The sequence below is a fragment of the Ochotona princeps genome, chromosome 26, assembly GCF_030435755.1.
Source record: "Ochotona princeps isolate mOchPri1 chromosome 26, mOchPri1.hap1, whole genome shotgun sequence".
Classification (NCBI taxonomy): domain Eukaryota; kingdom Metazoa; phylum Chordata; class Mammalia; order Lagomorpha; family Ochotonidae; genus Ochotona; species Ochotona princeps.
This window is the reverse complement of record NC_080857.1, coordinates 16,714,277-16,728,161: the sequence shown is the minus strand read 5'-3', so window position 1 is coordinate 16,728,161 and position 13,885 is coordinate 16,714,277. Positions and strand designations below refer to the sequence as shown.

The following is a 13,885-nucleotide window of genomic DNA, read 5'->3' as shown; positions in this document are numbered from 1 at the left end:
CCATTTGCCCCTGGGTCTCTGGGCTGAGCAGGAGAGCAAGGCTGGAGGGCAGCCTGGCAAAAGCCTGTGTCCTGGAAAGTCCGTGCTCCTCAAATGGAGGCTGAAGTCAGAAGGGACCCCATGTCCAGCTTGGGGTCCCTGAGCCCCGCAACAGATGCAGGAAGTCACAGGGAAAGGCCACTGAATTTTCAGTGATTTGCACCTTTTAAAAAAAACACATATTTTTTGAAAAGCAAAGTGATACAAATGGAGGAGAGGGAGGGAGAAGGAAAGACACAGAGGGGAGGAGGGGAGGAGAGTGTCTCCCATCTGCAGGTTTCCTCTCCCAGTGGCGGTGTCAGTCAGGGCAGGATCAGGCAGGAGCTGGGAACTCAATCCCAGCTGGGGTCTCTCACGTGCGTGGCAGAAGACCAGGCACTTTGGTCATCTCTGCTGGTCTCCCAGGCACCTTAGCAGGGAGCCAGATTGGAAATGGAGCAGCCACCAGGACTTGAACCAGCACTGATGTGGGATGTCAGCACTGCAGGCTATGGCTTAAACTGCTATGCCACAGTGCCAGTTCCCTTCCTCTTTGTGTCTGGGTGCCACGAGCTTTGTGCAGGCCACTGGCTAGTCCTAAGGCCGACTGACAACAGCTTCCATCAGAACCCTTCTTGCCTCCTTTGGTCTGATGAGTCGACAGCCTTAGCTGGTGGGTAGTGCTGTCAGCACTCAAACCCATGGCTTCCCTCAGAGGATTCCTGGAGCCAGAAGACAGGAGGAGATGGCTACTTGCCCTCTGCCCTTACTCCCAGGGAGAACAGCCCTGGGCAGCCAGGGTGGTGTGCTCTGGCCAGGAGACAGAGGTTGTGAAGCCGTGTCGAGGGGCTGGAGAAGTCACAGGGCCCATGACTCTGGGGGAAGGAGCTATTTGCCTAGGACTTGGTCAGTCCAAAATCTGGGTGAGTGTAAGTCCTGTTGCAGTGACACGTGCTGGCCTCAAGGTCAGTGCCATCAACAAGGAACCGGCCTGTATTTGGCATTCCTGCCCAGACATCATGGCCGGCCCTGACATCACTCTGCTTTCCCTATGCGGTAGAAACCAGTTGTCAGACCCTCATTTCACAGCTGAAAGAGAACTCAAGAGGTCAAGTTTTTTAGCCCAAGATCACCTGGCTAACTACTAGGGCCAGGATCTGACTTCAGGGTCTCACCACTCGTCCCCTCATGTTAATGGGCCGTGACCAAGAGCTGTGTCTATAGATCAGACCTAGCTCAGGATTACAGGGCCAGGCTCAGGGTGTGCTGGAGTCAGCTTAGTCAGCTGTGTGCCTCTCTATCCAGCTTCTCATTCAGGGCCACAAGTAGGGGCTGAAAATGGGCAATGGTGGGAGCATTGCACCATGGGAGCCAGCAAGTGCTATCCATCAGGGCTCTGGTCCTCCAGCATGCTCTGGTGGCTGGTATGTGCGGGTCGGCTGGGGGAACTAGGGAGACACAGCTGATTCCAGACGTGTTCAGGACCTGCAGCCATGCTCAGACCTCACCAGAGAAGGCTCCAAGGCTGCCAGGTCATTCCGGGAGGCATTTCTATTCTCAGAGGACCATGTCGGAGAAGCAGAGAAGTCTAGCTTGGCACTCAGTCCTAGCTCTATTTATTCATCATGGAACCTGAGGGAGTAATTTAATCTTCTGGTGGGAAAATGGAAACAACAGCATCTCTGACTTCACAGGGGCCTCTCAGACGACCACCTGGTCCTCTTTTGTAAATTAATTTATTTTCTTAAAGATTCATTTATTTTTTTATTGGAAAGATGTATATACAGAGAGAAGGAGAGACAGAGAGGAAGATCTTCCATCTGATAGTTCACTCCCCAAGCAGCTGCAATGGCTGGAGCTGAGCCAGTCCTAAGCCAGGGGCCAGGAGCTCTTCCGGGTCTCCCACACAGGGGCAGGATTGCAAGGCTTTGGGCCGTCCTTGACTGCTTTCCCAGGCCACAAACAGGGAGCTGGATGGGAAGTGGAGCTGCTGGGATTAAAATCGGCGCCCATATAGGATCTCGGTGCGTGCAAGGCGAGGACTTCAACCACTATGCTATCGTGCCGGGCCCTAAATTTATTTTTTATTGGAAAGTCAGATATACAGAGGAGAGACAGAGAAAAAGGTCTTCCATCCAATGATTCACTCCCCAAGTGGCCGCAATGGCCAGAGCTGAGCCGATCCAAAGCCAGGAACCCAGAGCCTCTTCCAGGTCTCCCATGCGAGTGCAGGGTCCCAAGGCTTTGGGCTGTCCTCGACTGCTTTTCCAGAGCACAAGCAAGGAGCTGGATGGGAAGCGGGGCTGTTGGGACACGAGCTGGCACCCTTAGGGGATTCTGGTGTGTGCAAGGCAAGGACTTTAGCCATTAGGTTACTGTGCTGGGCCCTATCTAGTCCTCTTGCAACTTGCCTGGCCCAGGCAGTTTCCACCTCCTGAAGATCCACAGGACCCACTTCCTCTGCCCGCCCTCCAGCTACTCTTGGTCCTCAGGGTGGCACCCAATTTCAGGGGCGGCACTTGCTCCCTGCCTCCCCCACCCTGTGCCCTTAACATCCCTGCTGAGTACAGGGGCCCAGGTCGTGACAAGGGTCAGGCAACATGGCACAGTGCAGGGCCACTCATGGCTGTCTCAGCAATGACAACTGTTACTCTCTCTCTCCCTCCCTTCTATACTGTGTGAGCAGCTTAAATGAGGAAAAAAAAAGACAGGCTTAGCTTCCTCCTTCTTATGGGCAAAAGGAAACAAATCAAAACAATAAGCTACAGGATTCCAGCGACCCTGTAAGGAGGAAGACTCAGATGTCCCTGGGGTACTCGGGCTCCCCAGCCCAGGGGCAGCCCTTACAGGAACTGGAACCAGAATAGCTCAGACCCCAGGCCCAGCAGGACAGGAAGCTGTTCTGGGAACCAGAAAAGTCAGAATCAATTAAAGACACCAAGAAGCCACAGCATACAAACCAAGAGCTATTTATTATTAAAGAGTTAGTGGCCTCCACTTATCTCTGGAAACCTTCATTTTCTTATTCTTAATATTTTTTATGTATGTTATGGTCAAGGCACTGGCTGGAGGTGGGGTGCACAGTGGGATGTGGGCCACCTGCTATTCTTGCCCGTCACTAGGGCTAGAGCCCCACGCAGAGGGGCAGAACTCAAGCACTCAAGTTGCACACCCCAGACCTATTGGGGGCCAGCTGAGAACAGAGGGAGAGGGTGGGCAAGTCTCCTCCCACCCATGGAAAGCAGTGGATGGGACCGAGGACACAGCTGTCCCCCAGGATGGCCAGACCGTAGGGCAGGCAGCAGCAATGAGCAGGAAGTTGGCTGAGCCTGCTCCTTCCTTCCCTTCTTTCAGAGGCTACCAACCCCTCAGAGCTCCTCCCTTCCAGCAAGTTCCTAATGGGAAATGAGGCAAGCAGGGGGAGCATCGGCCACATCCGGAGATCAGCGGGGCCATCTCTCTGCCAAAAGCCCAGCCTGGCCTCCAGTGTTCCACCTACAGGAGAGCTGACCCAGAGGGGCCCACACCCTGTCAGAACCAAGCAGCTGCCCTGGGTCGGGAGGAGAGGGGGCAGAGCTTCTCAGTGCTTGCCAGAAACTCAATTAAACAAGCAGCTCAGGCTCTGCACAGGCAGCTTCCTGCTGGGGGTAGTCAAAGGGCTGTAGCCATGGTGGGGGTTGGGTCATCAAGCCCCAGGTCTAATTAACCAGGCTGCCTTGCTCCTGACATGGCCAGTTTCCTCTATCAGTGGTCAGGACAGCTTGTCTGACTGAGCACGGCCCCAAAGCATCCTTCCTCCCCACTATCCAGTAGGTACAGTCGCTGTGGCAGCCGCCTTTCCAGCTGCTTGGAGGCACTCAAGCCTGTCAGGAGCTACACGGAGAGGGAGATGGAGAGTGCCAACCTCATCACTGGCACTTGGGACTTCCAGTCCTCAGAGACACAGCCCGTGCTGAGGGAGGCTGGCTGGTCACTGGCCTGGCCGCTCTCATTCCCACCCAAGGGTGTTCTCCACCCTTGGGACAGAACTGGTAGCACTGCTCTGAGCTGGACTCAGTTTCAGAGTGCTCAAGGGGAGGAGCTGCCACACATTTCTTGGTGTTCTGGATCTTTGGGATAAAGAGGCTGGTGAGACCACTGGGCAAGGGAAATGCTCCCAGGGTAAATGAGGAGATGTCCAAGGGGAGGCCAGAGAAGTGGAAATGGAAGGGCCAGCGGGCAACATGGCACACGCCCAAGTACCTGCGTGGAGCCCAGCACCACACAGCCTGCCCACCTGCTGCCTCTCAGCTGTCTCTGCTGTCAGGAAAGCTTCCCTGGGACAGGCCCTCCACCATCAGGAGACTGCCCCATCCTGCCCCCATGGCCAGGTCAGAAGCTGAAGGAAACTGAGGGACAGCGAGAAACCCCTTCAGCATCCCCAGACCTGGGGAAACTGAGTGTCCCAGCACAGGACAACACTCTTCCTACTACTCTCATGGTGGGCTAATGAAGGCTGCCTGGAGGCTGGGGCCTTCTTGGCCACACTGCTCTGTGAGCCTTGTACCACACATGTTCCCTGCAGGCAGGAGGTACAGTCACAGAAGCCACCAGTGGCAGCTGTCACTTTGGAAGCTCATGGCTCCTTGCCCACCTCAGCTGGACCTGTCTGACTGTAGGAAGGGGGCAGCACGGCTGTGACTGTCCCATCTGCTCTGCCCTTGGGGCCTGGGGAGGGAGGAGTCTTACTGGGTCTTACAAAGCCAAACCAAAGCCAACCCAGTGAGAAAGAACACAAGACAACATTACCTTAGTCCTGGGCTTTCGAGTTTATGCCACTTGCTGGCGGCAGTCGCCAGGCCCCTCGGCATGGCGCCCAGTCCACCCCCTCAGCCAGGAGGGCTGACAGATGCTGCTGCCCCCTGCAGGTGCTGCAGACGGCGTTGTACCTCCCCAGTGCTGGGCTCCATCCGGGTTTGCTCCCAGAGCCTGGTCCTGGTGGGGAGCAGAATTCCCCAGGCTCCTCAGGTAGCTTCATCCACGGCCAGAAGAGTCCATGGTCTGGCTCCTCAGCTGGCTGTCCCAGGGCAATGTCTGGAGCCAGGCTGGCATCCTTACAGTGGCCTCAAAAGTCCCATGATTCTAGCCACCTTAGTCCTGCCATTGGACTTTGGGGGTCCTGGGCTAGAGGACCAACCATCCCGTAAGCCAGAGGGTGGAAGAGGTAGAAGCTGAGAGAGAGAGAGTTGGGGAAACATTGGCATCCCAGGGCTCCACAGGCCCTCGGAGTTCAGCACCTCTGGCCAGGGTTTGCACGACACTCCCCACCCACAACCCCCATTCTCTTTCAGCCCAGCTCTGACAGTGACGGAGAAGGTCTTCCTAAGAAGCCACTGAGGGGGCTCTATCAAGGGACATGTTGTGGGCTGCTTGGCCCAGTGTCTGTCAAAACGTGGCTAAAGCCCCCTAGAGCAGCATGTGCTCATGGGCGCAGATCCCCCACCCCTCAAGAGCTATCAGCACATCTGTGGGGCGTGTGGGAGACGGTGGAACAGATGGGGCTCTCCAAACAAGTCTCCTCCCACCACCTGCCAGCCACCCCACTCCCAGTCCTCCCATCTTCTCCCCTCACGGAGGGCAGCTCTGGCAGGGAGCCAGTGGGACTACAAAGAATTGGCACGAAAGACAGAAACCACTGGCAAACAATCTGCTTCCAGCTCCCCCTTCCTGCTGCCCATTGGGGTCACCTGAGCACTTTGGAAACTGTGGCTGCCAGGGTTGCATGTGGGCACACCCGAGTCAGGAACACTCTTCCCCACCTCACTCCCCCATCACAGGTGCGAGGCCAGGCACCAGTATATTTTGAAAGCAGCCTGGGCAATGTCATATGCTCCTAGGGCTTAGGGGCCAATGAGCTCACAGAGGGGGCTGTGTGGGCACAGATGTGCTTACCTGTAGGCAGTCCCCAGGAGCAGGCTCAGGATTCCCACTGTATGGATGCCCTTGGCCATGCGCCAGGCACAGAGCCGCAGGAGGGTGTCCCACAGGATGCCTAGTAGAGAGAGAAACCCACCCCACCATTGGGATGAGAAACCCACCCCACCATTGGGATGGATTCTGGGGGCACCAAGTAAGGAGGCAGAGTCAGACTCAGCACAGCTGCTCCATGGTGACCTCGCCCCATGCCCCGCAGCCCCACTCCTGCTGCGCCTCCCAAGTCTAGGTGGTTGGCACTGACCTGTCAACATGGTGGAGAAGAGCATGGCTGGGAAGTAGTGGTGGAAGTAGAGGATCCGGCCCATCAGGAAGAATGGGAAGTAATGGAGCCCCCAGCCAAGCAGGACCTGGCCACCTCCTCGCAGCAGGACCCGGGACAGCCCTGAGCCCAAACAGCACCACATGGTCAGAGGCAGGGAAAGGGCAGAGACTATGCATTCTAGTCTGGCTCTGAATAGTATCGCATCACCACCTCTCCCTGCCTTCCCTCATGTGGATAAACCCAAACAACTCTATGGCAACCAGAAAAAGGAAAAACAACCGGGTCTCAAAAGCCCCGGTCCACATCTAGCCTGGGAAGGTCCTGGCACCAAAAGCGAGGGCACCACACAGTGGCAGAAGCTGCAGCAGTGTCTGCAAGAAGGCAGCCCAGCCTCTAACCAAAACATCACCCCTAGAGGCCGCTTGCCTTCCTCGCTCTCTACAACCACCTACAGCTTTGCAGCAGCAACCAGGGACTAACACAGAGAATGGAGGCCATATTCTGGGACTATGGCTGTTCATACATGGAGCTGCAGCAGCCAAAGAGGCCTGCATGGGCAGCTCAGCCCCAGGATTCCCTCCCATCCTCCAAAGGCTCTGAACACCTACTGAAGATAGGGCCACAGAGTGAGGAGCAGAGGATAAGACAGGCTGCAGGCCCAGCGTGGTAGTAGTGGGTAAATCCTCCCTTTGCTTGCACCAGCTGCTCCACTTCTCATCCAGCTCTCTGATTGTAGCCTTAGAAAGCAGCAGAGGACGGCCCAAGAGGCCCAGAAGAAGCTCCTAGCTTCTAGCTTCAAATAGGCTTAGCTCTGGCCATTGCACTCACTTGGGAAGTGAGCCAGCACATGGAAGATCTTTCTCTTTGTCTATCCTTCTCTCTGTAAATCTGACTTTTCAATAAAATAAAATAAACCTTAAAAAAAAAAAAAAGATGGGCTGCGGCAGACACAGGGCCCAGGTTCTGAAGTCAAGACAGTTTGGTGTGTGAACCTCAGCTCCAATGCTGACCAGCTCTGTGTTCTGGGATATGCTGCTTAATTTCCCCATGGCCTAATCCATAGGAATCCTAACTCTACTCCACAGGAATGCCCCATCAGGAGCTGGTCTACCAGGAGCACAGGCCCCCCTGCCTACTGTGGGCCAAGGGAGGAGTGCCCAGGGGAACTGACCTTCAACCTCCACTGGCAGCTGCACCCCTCTCTTCATGACCACGGCAAGCACACTTCCCGAGAGGAGGTACACGGCAATGCTCAGCAGGTTCAGCCACCAAATCACCTGCAGGCAGAGAGGGGCTGGAGGACAGTGGAAGGCAACAGCTCCCCATGGCTCCCCACAGGCAAATGCTCACAGGCATGGGCTGGGCTGCTCATCACTCACCGGGTTGCCAAGCAGATAGACACGAAAGTCTGTATCATTGGCTCCTGAGAAGCGCAGACCCTGGGGAGCAGAGGACATTTGCTGACCTAGAGCCCAGAACCTCCCTAGCCCCCCGCTCTGAGTGAGGAAGAACAGCCACCTTTCACAGGTGGCTCAGAGTATGCAACTTTGGCCTGGGCTCTGTGGGCTCAGCATCAGGGCAGAGAGTAGAGCCCATCTCTGTTCACCCATCCCAGATGGCCCCAGGGCCCCCAGCATACCTACCACGCCAGCTCCCAGCAGTCCCACTTCCGGGGAGGGGCTCTGCCCTACCTGGTAGTTGATAGGCCAGTGCCAGGGCTTAGATGTGAACTCATTGTCCTTGGGCTTGAGGCCATTGTTTCCCTGCAGGAAGATGGCGGAGAAGCCAGTGAGGACAGAGAGCTATGGGGCAGAAAGAACCATGAAGCATGGGCATCACTGAGTGCCTTCCCAGTGACGGGAGGTGCCAGCCCCAGAGGCAGCCAGGTGCTCACTGTCGCGAGACTCACCATGGCCTCAGCTCCCCTACACAAGCAGGCTTCCCCTCCCACCAGACATCTCTGCTGCAGGGAAGGGGGAACGAGGGATTTGTTTCTTTGGGCCCAAACCCCCACCTGCAAGGCAAGGACAATGAACTGTCACCCAGAACCTCACTCATTTGACTTCCATGGGTCTGGAATTGTTTTTGCAGCCTCCATACAGAGGCTGTGGCTGGGAAGCTCTGCCATGGGGTGTCGGGGCCACAGGGGCTGGCTGCATGGTCCTTGCATCCCCCTGGCGACCTGAAGGCCTCAAAAGGAGGATCCCTGGACCCCTGGAGAAGCAGTGAGGGAAATCCATTCCCTCAGAGCAGCAAGCTCCCCTACACCCTCACGTCCTGCTTCTTCTTTACCACTCAGGTAATGAGAGAAGAAATGACGGCCTGAGCAATGGGTTACTTGGCTAATCCTCCCCTTGTCAGCACTGGGATCCACTTCCCATCCAGCTTCCTGCTTGTGGTCTGAGAAAGCAGTAGAGGATGGCCCAAAGCTTTGGGACCCTGCACCTGCGTGGGAGACCTGGAGGAAGCTCCTGGCTTCAGACTGGCTCAGCTCTGGCCGATGCAGCCATTTGGGGCGAGTGAACCAATGGATGAAAGATCTTTCTGCCTTTCCTCCTTTCTGTAAATCTGCCTTTCCAATAAAAATAAATCTTAAAAAGACAGAAAGAAAAAAATGAAACTCCTTGGACTGAGTCTTAAAATTCTACCCATACTTAGAATGATACTCTGCCTGACAGGCACATATTCAAAAGAGTTCTGTCCTCAGACGCCAGTGACAGCTACAAGCAGACTGTCAGAGAAGAAGTGACCCAAAGACTGCCTGGTGTCAACCCATCACCTCCTGGTGGGCGAAAAAAAAAAAAAAGACAACATCTGAATTTAAAAACTTTAGTCTGGTGAAATAAGTCAACTGCATTTAGCGAAGACTGCCAGGAAAGCCCACCTGGGCTCACCAGGGGAGGGACAGCAGCGCCCCCTAGGGATCTTGAGACAGCTCTTCTGAAACCCGTCCAACAGGTTTCACACAAGCCCAAGAAAGGGGGGTGTCTCCTCAATTCACAGGGGGATATTCAGACTAGCTAGTGATACAATTGTCTCAACCTGAAGGGTCTCTCAAATTTCCTTAGGACTTGGATGTCAAACTCCATCTACTAAAGAGAGTGAAAACAATGAGTATTACAACACTTGAAAAAACAGCCTTACTCCTAAGGCAGTTTCTGTCCAGGAACATAACTGGATTGGCTCCTGGCTGAATTTTTAAGCTACATTCCACCACATACTCAAATTGGCTATTCATTCTATCTGGCTCTAATTTCCAAAGACAGAATGAATCTTCAGTGTCTTAGAATCTTCAACCAGGAGCGGAGATTTTCATGCGCTTTGTCACTGGCACAGACCTGCAAACCATCTGAAGGCAGAAGAGGATAGCTGCAAATGGCTTTGGACACTTCCAAGCCCCCCTTGGAGCCTGGATCCACTTCTAAAACTTAGCTATGTGATCCTGGACAAGATGCTCAACCCCTCTGTGCTTAATTCTCCTCATCTGTGAGCTGGGGGTGACAGCAGTCTCCACAGGACTGTAGTAAACTTTAAGGGAGTTAATATACATATACGCAGTATTTGTATCAGCATCAGCATCTTGACCATTCATGGCGCTGGTACAGGGAATTGCCTCTGAAGGTAAACCAGCAAGTGAAGACATTTTCAAAGTCCTCCACAAGGAGGCAGTGCATCTTCATCAGATTTGCACTTGCAGAGAAGGTGCAAATTCTTAGAGACCCAATGGAGTGAGAAGGGGCCACAGTACCCGGATCATGACCATGTGGGACTCCAGCAAAATCTCAGGAAAGCTGGGCTGCAGCACTTCCAGGCTTATATTTGGCACTAGGAAAAAAAATAATAATAATGAAAAGAGAAAACCTTTGCCACACATTTTCCCATAAAATGTGTCTGTCCTTGGTATTTCCATTCCCACCAGAGCCCAAGTGCAGACCTCATGAGGCACTGACAACAACAGCAGGTTGTTGTTTAGAGTTGTTTATTCAAGTGTGCATTAATCAATCAACAGGTGCTCAGAGAACACAAAGGCAAGAGACAGAAGGGTCCCTCCTCCTGAGTTTCCAGCTGTCCTTGACCTCTGGGCTCAAATGCTGCCCTCCTGTCTGAGCAAGGAACCAAGTCAATCTAGTCACCAGTGTCTCCACAGGGCTCCACACAACTCCCCATGGTTCCTGGCACACTCAGGAAACAGTTGCTTCATGAGTTACATAGTAGCTGGTGCTAGGTTAGGCAAAAGAGATGGGAAATAGAAGAAAAGAGTAAGCAGGCATGAACTTGAAGGGGCAGTTTACTAAGACAGACAACAACACATCCAAAGATGGACTGCAGTGATGCTGAGTGGAAATGTCAAACGGAGCCTGAGAGTAACAATGCGGCACCAGATCAGGCCTGTGGCTGAGGCTTTCTGTAAAGGTGTCGGCTGGACACAGGGAGAGGACTCCACAGTGGGCATGAAGACCAGGTACCAGCCTGTGCTGAGCCTTGAGTACAGCAGATGCCCACAGGGCAGTGGACAGACCTGCACTTTAGGGAGTGGAGTTTCAAGGACAGAGTGATGAGTAGAGACACAGGCAGCCGTGTAGGTAAACAGATCAGGCATGAAAACAGAAGAACACGCAGCAATGAGCCCAGGTGACGGCAGCGTCCATGAAGGTTCAGCTAGGTAAGAGTTCTTTACGCTACTTTCCTTCAGAGCCAGCCCGGGAAGTGACCTCACTCACATTTGGGATTGATATGGTCCTCCACATTCCAGATGGAGCTGAGGGTTTCTTTTAGGTATGGGGTGCAAGTAACTTCCAACTGCTCCCAGCCCCTGTGGAAAGTTGTCACAGATGTCTCTCAGAGGACCTGACGCTGTCTCCTGCTCTCCAGGCCATGAGATCCCTCTGCTCAGCCTTGTAGCTACTACTTTCTCAACTCAACTACCCTGGACATGGTCTACATAGTTCCCTTCTAGAAACACAGACCTAGAGAGCTGCCGTGGCAAGTCAGATCCACAAACGCTGAACTGCCAGAACACACAAGAGGCCAAAGCTACCCTGCAGTCTGCTCCGTGACATGCCTCTCCCTTCTCCTCCCCTCTTCCAGCACTAAAGAAAGCAAATATGAGGTGACCACCGACCACCAGGAGACGGGAGCTTCTGGTACATTCCTTGGTGTGTGAAAGGAAAAGCATAATTCTCTACTGGATCATCAAAAGCCCAGAGACTTACCACTTGGGCAGGACCTTTCCCGTTGAACCCAGAGCACAGCCTGTGACCAGATGGATGAGGCGAATATGACTTCTCAGCACTTTGATTCGGTCTCCAAGTTTTCTATTTACAACCTCTATCCTCCAAAAGTCATTTGAATCTCCTGTCCCATTCTGCCACATAAGCCAAGGAAGAAAAAAAATATACTTACATACACAAAGTGAAATGACTTTAGAAAAAAAAAGGCGTTTGACAACAACAATGGCCAGCTTTCAGATGGCACCATGTTTCAAAAGTCAAAGACCACATGAGCCTCAAGGACTGAAGAGAAAGAGAACAAGAAGGCCATAGAAACATCCTACATGACCGACACTGTCCCCGTACTCGCTGCTACGACCCAGAACAGGAACATCACTCCTGAAACTAGAGTCCAATATTTCAGTTAATATTGGATATTGGATATAACCAATGGATGGATATAATTTAAGTTCTAAGTAGATGGGACTGCCCTTAAATCAAACTTCAGGCATCCCCGGAGCCACCAGCAGCAGATCTGGGCCATCTGCATCTGCTATTCCAGCCATCTGGGAAGTCACTCATCTAAGCCAGAAAGGTGCGGATATTGCACCTGGGAGATGAAGGCAGTGTGCCTAATTCTCCTCAGGAAAGGCCAACCGGGGTGGGGGGGTGGGGAAGAGAGCATTCAGAGTCCTGGTCCTAGTGGGATGAGCAACTAGAAACAGGTTTGGGGAATCCACCTTAAGGACCCCAGGTTCTTGAGTGAAGCACCAAAGGTCTCGGAAGGAAACGCAACTTATAGTTTTCAACAAGCTGCTCTGTCCTCACTTACTCTCCAAGCCACACAAGTAAGTACTCATGAACTTTTACCCTTTTAGTGGCATGGTGAGATAGCAAAATAGAGAAGCTATGTGGATTATACTCCCCTGCAAAACATGAAAGCCAATGACAACAAAAAAGCCCAGCACAGTAGCCTAGTGGCTAAAGTCCTCGCCTTGCACACACGGGGATTTCATATAGACGCCGGTTCCCAGCAGCCCTATTTCCCATCCAGCTCCCTGCTTGTGGCCTGGGAAAGCAGTCAAGGACAGCCCAAAGCTGTGGGACCCTGCACCCACGTGGAAGACCTGGAAGAGGCTCCAGGCTCCTGGCTCTGGGTAGACGCGGCTCCGGCCATTGCGGCCACTTGGGGAGTGAACCAATGGATGGAAGATCTTCCTCTTTGTCCCTCCTCCTCTCTGTAAATCTACCTTTCCAATAACAATAAATATATCTTTAAAAAAAAAAGCCAATGAGGATTGGGACCTGGCAAAAGATGAACTTCCATAGTTATCCAGGGTCTACTGTGAGTTATTTTTTTTTTTTTTATTTTAAGATTTATTTTATTTTTATTACAAAGTCAGATATACTGAGAGGAGGAGAGAGAGAGAGAGGAAGTGGAGCGGCCGGAATCAGAACCAGCAGCCATATGGGATCAAGGCGAGGACCTTAGCCACTAGGCCACGCTGCCGAGCCCTACTGTGAGTTATTGTTGGTTTCTCTCCCATGTGAGTTAAAGGGAAATATAAACAGTACTCACATTTGACATTTATTAAGTAGCAGAACACACAAACGACAAGGCTATTATGCAAGGAGGGAAATGAAGATAGACTTCACAATGTCCTTTTCCCACAGAGAGCTTAGCCAAAAATTCCCAAATACAAAAAGCACCCCCATGGGGCATCTAATCCTCGGAACATCCCAGCATTTGGGGAGAATGTGTTGGGCCACACGGCCCTGAGCCAAACCCCCACCTGCTTCCCATCCTGCTCCAGCTGCTCACTTACTATGCCATAGCCAGTGACCTGATAGTGCTTCCGGGTTAGGGGGGCCTCATGATAATGACTGTGCAAGTTCCGAGAGGTCCTAAGAATGAGAAGAGAGAAGAGCTGTTACCCTTAAGAAAAGAGATGTGCAATGTTTCTTTGTACCCTGGATGTTGAGAGTCCCGTTAGGAGAAGCAGCCTGAGAATCCAAACAACTCAACAAAGCAGAACTGACTGCCTATCCTTTCACAAGAAATGTCCGAGAACTGGAAGAGAAGGGTGCAAAGCAGAGGGTCAGATGGCAGAGGAGCACTGGAATGCCAACTACAGAGGTGCTAGTGTGTTGAGGGGATGGCTTTACCAGTTTTATCTCTTCCACTGCTTTCCTAGGCCATAGGCGGGGAGTTATGTGGGATGTGGAGCCTGACATCCATATGGGATGGGCAGAAGCTTAGCCTATTACACTGTGGCGCCGGCCCCAATCAGTTTTACTTTACTCTAATCCTTCCAGGGATTTAAATCTGGAAGAAGGATTACTTAATAAATTCACTACTTTGGGTAAGCACAGAGATTCCCTAAGAGGTGGTAAAAATGAAAGATTAGGGCCCAGAGTG

At 52.8% G+C, this 13,885-nt stretch overlaps 1 protein-coding gene across 1 annotated transcript in view; it reads right to left on the bottom strand.

Moving 5' to 3' along the window:
* Positions 1 to 4,518: 4,518 nt before the first annotated feature.
* Positions 4,519 to 13,885, bottom strand: part of POMT2 (protein O-mannosyltransferase 2) — a 34,779-nt gene continuing 25,412 nt past the window's right edge. Inside the window, exons 12-21 of the mRNA XM_004584374.2 lie at positions 13,293 to 13,371; positions 11,470 to 11,621; positions 10,978 to 11,069; positions 10,005 to 10,081; positions 7,948 to 8,019; positions 7,636 to 7,695; positions 7,428 to 7,533; positions 6,236 to 6,376; positions 5,950 to 6,049; positions 4,519 to 5,228 (exon numbers count right to left, since the gene is read on the bottom strand). Of these exons, the coding sequence (XP_004584431.2) occupies positions 5,123 to 5,228; positions 5,950 to 6,049; positions 6,236 to 6,376; positions 7,428 to 7,533; positions 7,636 to 7,695; positions 7,948 to 8,019; positions 10,005 to 10,081; positions 10,978 to 11,069; positions 11,470 to 11,621; positions 13,293 to 13,371 (985 nt within the window). The 3' untranslated portion in view covers positions 4,519 to 5,122. The remainder of the gene's footprint in view (positions 5,229 to 5,949; positions 6,050 to 6,235; positions 6,377 to 7,427; positions 7,534 to 7,635; positions 7,696 to 7,947; positions 8,020 to 10,004; positions 10,082 to 10,977; positions 11,070 to 11,469; positions 11,622 to 13,292; positions 13,372 to 13,885) is intronic.